Raw genomic sequence first — 10,315 nt, forward strand, 5'->3', positions numbered from 1 at the left:
ATAAAACCACAATGTAAATAACTGTGGCTAAATATATATACAAACTGCTATGAAAAGCCTGAAATGTTATGATCTTTCCCACTTCTTTACATTTTGTTGCAGTAACACTTTGAATATATAATAAACACTAAAGTGGAATTATTCTTCCTCTCAATGCAGGAGACAAATCACAGACAGTTGGAAGTGGTTTGAAATTAAGCATTGCTGATTCTAGGAACTGTATATAGTTATCCATCCCACTTTTACTTCTGCAGTCTCAAAAACCTATTTGACCAAGAGCAACAGTGGGAGAAAAGAAATTAATATACACCCTATCTCAAATCACTCCCAACACTCTTAAGAACTATTGTCTGTCTCTAGTTAAAGATCTGAGTGGAGATTTTTTCCTCCTTCTTAAGACACTGAAATTGTCCAAAACTGGAATGTCAGTAAAATGTTCTTATTGCTTTTTTGCTAATGGTAGGAGAAGTCTTAATAAGTCTTAAACTGAAGATCGAAAATATTGACACAGTTGAGGCTAAGAACATCAGACTAGTTAGTTGGCTCTAAGGTTTGATGAAAAAAGCTTTCTGTATATGCTCCTTGTTCTATGACTTCTTAGTGCATCTTAGCAGTAATCATTATGTGTGAAAATAACTTTTCCTAGAGTAATTTATCAGAAATCATTTTAATCTTTTTCAACTTATACAGTTTTTTCCAGAGTGCATTTTTAAAAAACAAGTTATAAACCAATGTAACATAGGGGATGAGCAGAATATTGATTTAAAGGCTGATATGCCAAAGTGTATTTATAGAAAATGAAATAAATTATAACTATTATTCTTGCAGGCCAATACTAAATGGCAGGAATTTTTCTAATGAAACAAACTATTTATTTGTTTTTAGGAATGAAGCACTTTGAATCCCACTTTTCTAAGTTAGAACCAGAAGTATTAGGAAATTGTGGGATTAGGGAGGCCAACCATTTTGGCCAAATCTTGAAGTTTCTCTTGTGAGTGCACCAGCATTTGCTGCTGCAGCAGCCAAATGAACAACTTTAGTTCTTCTTGGAGTTCATGCATATAGGCAAGTTTTTCTTCTTTTGACAGATGATGGGACGGGTCAGACAGATGCTCTGCAATTGCAGACATTTTCATTTCTGTTTTTAAAGCGCGTAGTTTCAAATGTGAGTTGCTATGCAGTGTTGCTATATCTTCTGCTTCTCTTTTCTTCAGAAATTTCCCTGTTTCCCTTATTTTCTGTTCCTTCATTTTAAACTTGTCGATCACAAACTTATCCTCCAAATTGTTTCCTTTTTTATAGGAACTGGAAGGGCTTCTCTTCAGCCTGTGAGATAACTTTCTCTGGACACTGCTTGGAATAAAGAAAGAGGACAAACTGTAGGATGAATCATAGCTATCAAAAGATTTCAAAGACACAGAGTGTAGCTTCCCTTTGTTTGCAGCTCTTTTTCTTCTTTCCTTTAGTCCTAACATTTGCTCTTTTTTGACATTATGGGCAATGACTCTCTCTGAATTATTATTTTTCCAGTCTGCTCTTCTTCTGTCTTTAGAATATATTAAAATTTCCTGTATTTTCGATTTCTTGCCACTGAAATAGGAACTTCTCACACATCTAAGAATGTCTCTCTGTTTCATGGATTGTATATTTTGTTGCTGGAGTTTGTCCTCACTGCTGGGTTCGTTTGTAATCATACATTCTTGCCTTTTAGTTAACTTTCTGTAAATCCAACCCTGTCTGCCTATAGACTTTGGCTGTCTTAAAAGGAATCTTGCCCTTTTTCCTTTTATTTTGTCAAGTTCCCAGCGCTTCTTGTTCTGCAAAATACCAACAGTGACTTGAGTAAAATATTCTAATATATAACAGGTACACAGAGTTTGGAAACAGAAACAATAGACTAGACAAGCCCTGTTCTTCTCATTCAGAAAAGATGATGCCAAAATCCTAGACAAGATGTTGGCCTTTAGCTCTCGTTTTTGTATATAGGTAGCAGGTTTTTATATAAAGTACACCAGTAACAACAGAAAAGTGCACATTTGAATGAATAATAATCAATCCCAAGTCTGTATGTGATAAAATTAGGAAAACGTAATATCTTCATTTACCTTCCATGCTAACTGCTTCATGGGCTGCAAATCAGTCAGAATCCTTGACATCACTTCATTAGAACCCTGAATGTTCTGGGGCATATCTGATCCTAATGGTGCCTCTACAAGAAGAAGTTACTGTGAAAGTTGCCTTTTTGCAGGGAGACATTAATGTTAATTCTTTTTTAAAAGTGACAGAACGAAAGAGAGAAGTAGATGCAATGGCTTGGTAAAAGAAAACTTTCTTCCATCCTATGTTTCAAAATAATTGCATGGAAGAGCTAGCTGAATATTAAATGCAAAGATTGAAAACATTTACTAGCCTGATGCATTTAAAAAATATATACTATTTTTTTAAATTAACATGGTATGCCAAGAGGGCTTTCCATACCTGATTCCTTTTGTATTATGATAATATCAGGTTGAAGTTGTCTTGCCTTCATAGAAATCAAATAAATAGAAATCGAATAAATAAAATAAATAAATAGACTCAATTGTAAACTTATCAGTTCGTTTAAATCTGTCCTTTAAACAAAAGCCACCACAAAAGGGACTGGTAAAACAACACATTTACATGACTGAGAGAAAACAGTAGTAAGGATGTTTGCGAACTCATAACAAAATGCACATTCAACTAATAAAAATATCAATGCCTTTCCTTTAAATATCACCATACTTTACTGAATCACGATACTGAATTTTAATCCAAGATATAACATTATGGTCCTAATAATTTTTTTTAGCTTGAACAACTTTATGCTTCTTCTAGTACAACATGTTACAATTAAGTCTTTGCAGATTTCAACATGGACACACAAATGCTGTGTACTTCTGGCCCATTCATGAGCCTTGTGAAATGGCAGCACTAGGACAGAGTAAACCAACAGACACAATGCCACAAAATATGTCGTTATATCAGCATCTTGAATTAGATAAACTACTAAAAATAATTAGGATAGGAACTTTAGGGTTCATGTTACTATTAATTGGTTGAAAACATAGTTTTCACGTATCTTAAATTCTTGTTACTTGAAAAGGTTTTAGAATCTGTCTTGCCCAAGATGCATGGTTTGATATCCAGGCTTTTTTTCTAACTGTGGTAGAACCAACCAGGACTGGATAGATTTAAACACAACCAGAAATCATAGCATCTTTTGAACTATGAGCGGATGTTGTGCATTTTCTTGCCTTGCACACAAGTATAGGACTCATACTAGTCATGTTTACACCAGAGTTTTAATTCCAGTTTTAATCATTTGTTAGTGGTTCAGAATTGTGTTTGGTTGGCAAGCCGGATAATAACTGGAATAATTCCTGAATAAAAATTACAATTTCCCACCCTGAAATAAACAACTGTTTTAAGTGAAGCTTCCAAAGAATAGGAAAATTTTACCTGAAATCTCACACTGTTGCCTAAGGAAGGAAAAAGCAAGAAGGGGCATAATTCAGCAAGGCAATCACAAGAAAGCTAGCTTTATAAATATTTCATTGCTTTCAGAATTAAAACAAATCTCTAGCCTTTTATAAGGATGATGCGAAAGAGCTGTATATTGATTTAGCCTCCTAAATTACACCTCATTTTGATTTTCTTGGAAGTTCGCACTTGTTAGAGATAAAATATGTTTATTAAAAATAAAATCCCTTTTGGAATGTACCAATTTTATTACATGACCTGGGTTCAAATATTTAATAAGCCTTTAGTATTTTCATTCTACTTTTTCACATAAACAAATTGCAGATTAAGGAAATAATTCAACCAGAGTTAAGAGCTTAGATTTCAGTGTAGCTGAGTACATCCTTAAGTGTGTCTCACTGAAATCAGTGGGACTTCTAAGTGTTCAACTTTGGGTATTGCAGTGCCACATTATTTCTCTTTCATCCCAGAGAAACAGCCACAGGTTCACAAATGGATTAAATCTTCCTTTACTCTGAGTTAACTCAAGGCTGCAACCCAATGCACATGTACGTTGAAGCAAGCACTGGTAGGGCTTTCTTCTCAGTAAAAATGCATAAGAATTCTCTAAATGACTAGGCTAGTCTGAGCTTCCCTACTATCCATGTTCATTTTATTAAAGATTTCAAAATCCCTTCTTTTTGATATGCTTCTCCAGTCTTAGGGCCAGTTCACTCATTATGCACTGGTAAACCTGACCGTACACCAGTTGGGAAGCCATAGCCAATCCCAGGCCCCTACCAGTGTACTTGGTACTAGGGATGTGCAAATTGATTCGGGTACAAATTGATTTGTACCCAAATCTAGCTGATTCGGGCGATTTGGAGACAAAACAAATCAGCCCTGTGGTCCATTGGCTAGATTTGGGTCCAAACTGAATCACGTCTGATTTGATTTGAATCAATTTGAAATATGGATCCCTCCTATTAACACTCCCCCCCCGCCCCTGATTCCCAGCTTTCATTTTTTTAAAAGCAAAAAGCTAAGCTCTAGCCCTTGTAGAAGTGATGGAGCAAAATATGTGGTAACTGGTATATAATAACTTCCTCTCAATGAATCCCTATGAGGATTAATTACACACCTTCATTTCTTCTATTCATTTTGACTGTCTTTTCGACAGTGCCAACTGTCAACTGCCATGTGTCAACTACACTACACTCCCACCCACTAGGCAGTGGGGTACTACTCAGTTTATGTTCTATGATTTTTTAGTGTTTAGGCTCTTTGGTGTCTAACAACCTTTCCTCATAATGAATCCCTATGAAGATTCATTACACACCAAAGAGTCTAAATGCCTCAAAAATTCCTAAAATATAAAAATATAAACTGAGTACCCAGTGGCTTGTGGGTAGCTGGAACATGGGATGCCACTAATTCCCTACCCCACCTGCAAGGCAGTGGGGTCAAAATGAACAGAAGCGGGTAGAGCTAATTCTAATGATTTTTTTCATATGGTCAGATTTTATTCTGTTCACAAATCAAGATAATTTTAGTCATTCTTCTCCATCTAATTATTTACATATCTGGAAGGAAGGTTAATGGATGTCATTATGTATCAGTTTTATTATTTATGTTTATGTATTGTCTTATTAAAAAAGAAAGAAAGAAATGAAGAGAAGAAATGAAGGTGTGTAATGAAGACACCAAAGAATCTAAACACTTCAAAAATACCTTTAAAAAAACTGAGTACCCCAGTGTGTGCGCGTGCATGTGGGGGGGGTGTAGTTGACACATGGCAGTTGACAATTGGCACTGTCCAATGATAGTCAAAATGAACAGAAGAAATGAATGTGTATAATGAATCCTCATAGGGATGCATTATGAGGAAAAGTTATAAGACACCAACGAATCTAAACATTTCACTATTCCTAAAAATTAGTACCACAGCCTTGCAGGTGTGTGTGTGTGTAGTTGGCACATGGCAGTTGACAGTTGGTACTATCCAGTGACAGTCAAAATGAACAGAAGAAATGAAGGTGTGCAATGAATCTTCATAGAGATTCATTATGAGGAAAAGTTATTATACACCAAGAATCCGAACTCTTGAAAAATAATGACTTCACATTTTGCTCCATAACTCCACTTCTACAAGGGCTAGAGTGTAGCTTTAAAAAAATAAAAAATAAAAATGAAAGCTGGGGATCCATGTTAGGGTTAGGATACGGCAACTTCAAATCCCCATTGTTTCCTATGGCAGAAATGTTCGAAATCAGTAAAAACTTTAAAAGTTCATTAAAAGTCAACCAAGTGTCCCACTGCCTTGAAATTTGGGTGGTAGGTGGCACCCATGGGGACCTACCCATCACCCAAATTTGGTGCCCCCAGGACCTTGTTAAGTGGTCCAAATCCAAATCAAATTGAAGCAAAAAATCGATTTGTGCACATCCCTACTTGGTACATGTGTGCAAATTCTTTGCATAAACAAACTGCAAATTAGGGAAATAGTTCACCTGAGTTAAGAGCTTAGATTCCAGTGGGGTTTATATTTTAGGTGTAAACTACAGAAAGGTGAACATCTCCCAAAATATAATGTATGAAGTGGCACTTATTCCATGTCCTTTCGCTCCAATTATTTATCCATTCCTTTTATTCCTAACTCATTTTAAATCCACTCCTGTGCTTGTACTTTGTTAAAAATTATCATTTCTCATCTTGATATATCTATTTCTTTGGCTAATCAGTGTCCTATTCTATTTTTTGTATGCTGCTTGTTTTTATCACCATGAGAACAAAGAAAGAGCCATGCTGAATCAGGCCCAAGGCCTATCTACTCTAGCCCAGGATCCTGTTTCCCATAGTGGCCTACCAGACAAGCCCACAAACAGGAGATTAAGGCATGCCCCTTCTTTTGAGGAACATTAAAGACAACTTGTAGGCTGTGTGAAAGGTGATGTGGTGACGGCTGCCAGCTTGGATGGCTTTTAAAGACAAATTCATGGAGAATGTGTATATCAGTGCTACCTCCAAGTTCAGAGGTAGGATTGGCCGAAACACAGCCTACAAGTTGTCTTTAATGTTTTTTCAAAAACTAGTTCTTTTCCATTATAACTCTGCTCATCCTTATCTGCAGAATGTTTCTTCCTTCACTCGCCACCCTCATACGATCTGTCTGCTGCAGAAAAGTTACCATCCTAATCTATCTGCACCAGAAAACAAGGACTCTCCCACACATCCTTCTGTTCTGGTTGCAAGCTGTAAACAGATAAGGCCTCCGAGTAAAATCCAACTCAAGTCATGTTGACTTTGCTGCCTACTTCTTAGCAGTGTATTAATATTTCACTTTTAAAATATACTCTCTAAGCCTATCATTCCTACTAACAATCCAAAAGAGCTAAGGTAACTTTTTTAAAAAATCGGACCAATTGACAAAGGACAGCACAAACATTTGAATTAACACAGAACTCTACATAAGGCAGGCTGGAAAAGGAGATACATATCAGTGTGTTTTCATAAGGGATGCTAAGAATGTGTTTTCGACTCCAATGCACCAGCAGAATAATGCGCAATCGTGCACAATAGAAAGTGGATGAGAGCTACTATTATACTGATCATCAATGCAACTTTACAAGAAATGCAAATAGTCCCCAACAGCAGCAAATATTTTAGTTAGATAGGTAACAGGCTTCACAAATGCTGTTTTCACAAGCAACACAGCACAATTCTATACATATTTACTTGGAAGTAGGTCCCACTGTGTTCAGTGGGGCTTACTTCCTAATTAGAGTGTTTAGGGTTGCAGCCTTAGGTTGGTTTTTTTGCATTTCCAGACTGAAATCCAAATGCAGAACTTAAATCAGCTGAAACGTACATTCATTGTTAAAGAGTGGCTCTTTTCTGCTATGTATTCTGCACTCAAAATGTTCCCAAGTGATGCACTCCAGACTAGAATGAATGAATGATGAATATTTATATAAAACTTTTTAACAAAAGTTCCCAAGGCAGATTACACAGATATAAATAAACAAACAAAATGGCTCCCTGTCCCCAAAGGGCTCACAATCTAAAAGTGAAGAAACATAAGACAGACACCAGCAACAGACACTGGAGGGATGCTGTGCTGGGGATGGATATGGCCAGTTGCTCTCCCCCTGCTAAATAAAGAGAAATACTACTTTTAAAAAGTGCCTCTTTGCTCAGTTAGCAGGGGAATTTCACTAGTTAAGAAAAGGTTCTTAACTAGTGAAAATGTCTCTCTAGCTCTTCCAAAGGAAAAAATTAACTTAGCAGCATGAAGTTAGTGACACTATCAGTTTAAGCCCCCATTGTTCTTTGTTTCTAATTTGAACAAATTTTTCATATTCCCAAGCCTATAGAGCTGCACACATTTCCTTTTAGATGAAGAAATCATGACACAGAAACATTTGCCTGGGAGGGTTGAAAACCCTCATAATTTTGATCGCTGATAATTCAATCATTAGGTTAGTTTTGTTCCCATTATGACTATTTCTATGATTATTAAATATATGATCTGCATAGAATCTTACCTGAAATGGGGTCAAAAGGGGCAATTAAAATAAACCCCCAAAACAAAGTAAGTGTCCCACTAGTGGCTCCTGTGGCCATAATGTTCAAAGTGGGGGTGGGAACATTAGCCCCTTCTAAGATCTTGAAAGTCAGGTGGGGAATATCAACATTTTAAACGAGGGATCAAAAATGCCTTTAAAAGGAAAACGCTTTTCTTAATTACCAGATTATTATTGTTATTATTTTAAAAACACCTCTAACAGATGAGGCCAATCCTTAATGAAACATGCCCGTGGACAGTTTTGTGTCACTAAGCTTGAACCAAAAGAAGTGAATGTCCAGGAAAGAAAGAGAAGAGATTAGTTTAGTCAGGAATTGACAGAGTCAGTGGGGTCGCCCCTTAGAAGTCTGGGACGAAAAATCTTTTGTGTTGCTTTAGGCAGCTGAAGGAGAAAGTTGAGACAAGGGTTTCCTCAAAAAAGGAGACAGAAAGAAAACAGTGTTTCTCTCTGGTAATGCAAGTTATGGCATTTGAGATCGAGAGACATTGGAGGCCCTTAGTGCCACCTTTACGCACGCATCTCGCCAGTGCCCTCAAGGACTTTTAAAAGAGGCGCGCGTGCGCATGGGTGTGAGGTCAAAACAAACAAACGCATAGAAGGGCAAGCGAAGGCGGTTGAAAATGCGCGGGGAAAAGAGTGGGGGCGGGGGCGGAGGCTCGCGCCCCTTTAAAGGCGGCTCCAAGGCAAGCGAAGGTGGTTGGAAATGCGCGGGGGGGAAGAAGGCGGGCGGGGCTCGCGCCCCTTTAAAGGCGGCGGCTCCTCCAACGCAAGCGAAAGCGGTTGGAAATGCGCCGGGGAAAAAGGGGAGGAGGGAAAGGGGGGGGCTTGCGCCCCTTTAAAGGTGGCTCCAAGGCAAGCTAAGGCGGTTGGAAATGCGCGGGAAAAAGGAGGAAGAAGGGGGGCTCGCGCCCCTTCGAAAGCGGCTCCAACGCCAACCGCAGCGCGCAAGGCTCGAATTGGAGAAGGGGCGGGGGTGAGGGGGCGGGGACTGCGACAAATGCCAGCCAATCACCGTCGCGCGGCCCCTGCTGTTGCCCTGTGGGAAACCCCTCGCGAAAGGGCGCGTCCTTGTGTTTCCCCGCTTCTGTCAATCAGTCAGGCTGACGGGGGATTCCTGTCAGAAGAAGCAGCTTGTGTGGTAAACAGTCGCCCGGTCATGGCGGCGGCGGTGGCTGGTTAACCCTCGCTTGCTCCTCGGCCCCCCCCCGGTCAGTTTACCACCGTCTGGCTCTTGAGGGCGTTCCTGCTTTAAGTGGCGGGCATCCACGGCGGAGTTACTCACGAGCAGTCCCCTTGAAATGACCGCAACCACCAGTCATGACTGACTACTCCTGAGTAATTTGGTCTGGCTGGCAGTCAGCCCCCGTGACCCAGAAAGTGACCTTCGCTGTAGGGACTGATTTGCTACAATCTTCTGTTAAAGAGCACGCGCTCACACGGAGCATGGACACTGTTCAAAGAACATCAAACACTTCCAAACAAAAGTTTGTCATAGAGAGAGGTTGACAGCAGGGAAAAGACGGCGACAAGGGGAGAATACAGACCAAGTGGTCATTGTGCTACACTGTGGTTGCATTATCCAAAAACACATAGGTTAGAAATAGGGTTGCCAACTCTTTGCTGTTTCTGAAGATGTCCCCCACACATATTTTATTCAATATTTTTCACAACATGAAAGCATTAAAATCTCCCAAGATTTCAATAGTCACCTCTGGAGATGGATGCCAGTTCCTGGAGATGCAAAGTCAATTTTGGATGATTGGCAACCCTAAAGTAAAACCCATTTAATTCAGTGGAATTAATTTTTGAGGTAGCAGATTATTCTGTTATCTTATAAAACAACTTGATAAGTTCATCATCTGTATTGGCATGCCAAGTATTGAGAGAAAAAGCATGTTTCTGCACCTGGTCAGGAATCCAGAATGTATCATTATTACTTAGGAGATAATACATATTCATCATTTATTTAATACACTTCTATCTTTTCTTTTGAGAACATTCTTCACAAATGCAGGTTAGAGTCACATTGTGGTAAACTAGAGTACGGTCTGGAAAATAGAAGCTGCCTTATACTGAGTCAGACCATTGGTCCGCCTAGCTCAATATTGTCTACACAAACTGGCCGGAGCTTCTCCAAGGTTGCAGGCAGGGATCTCTCTCAGCCCGACCTTGAAGATGCTGCCAGGGAGAGAACTTGGGATCTTCTGCTCTTCCCAGAGCAGCTCCATCCCCTGAGGGGAATATCTTAC

At 39.1% G+C, this 10,315-nt stretch overlaps 1 protein-coding gene across 3 annotated transcripts; it reads right to left on the reverse strand.

Annotated features, from left to right (window-relative positions):
* Window positions 1-651: 651 nt before the first annotated feature.
* LOC128337713 (uncharacterized) lies at window positions 652-9,023 on the reverse strand. 3 transcript variants are annotated; one of them, XM_053279008.1, is made up of 6 exons: window positions 8,025-9,023; window positions 7,349-7,422; window positions 3,481-3,500; window positions 2,479-2,524; window positions 2,106-2,209; window positions 652-1,817 (listed from the first exon to the last, which is right to left on the reverse strand). In XM_053279008.1, exons 5-6 carry the CDS (start codon window positions 2,187-2,189, stop codon window positions 933-935), a joined length of 969 nt encoding a protein of 322 aa, XP_053134983.1. In that variant the 5' UTR covers window positions 2,190-2,209; window positions 2,479-2,524; window positions 3,481-3,500; window positions 7,349-7,422; window positions 8,025-9,023; the 3' UTR covers window positions 652-932. The 3 variants fall into 3 exon arrangements, with proteins under 3 accessions (XP_053134983.1, XP_053134982.1, XP_053134984.1); XM_053279007.1 differs by lacking the exon at window positions 7,349-7,422; XM_053279009.1 differs by lacking the exons at window positions 2,479-2,524; window positions 7,349-7,422.
* Between the last annotated feature and the right edge of the window lie 1,292 nt (window positions 9,024-10,315).

This window comes from Hemicordylus capensis, chromosome 14 (genome assembly GCF_027244095.1).
Source record: "Hemicordylus capensis ecotype Gifberg chromosome 14, rHemCap1.1.pri, whole genome shotgun sequence".
NCBI lineage: Eukaryota > Metazoa > Chordata > Lepidosauria > Squamata > Cordylidae > Hemicordylus > Hemicordylus capensis.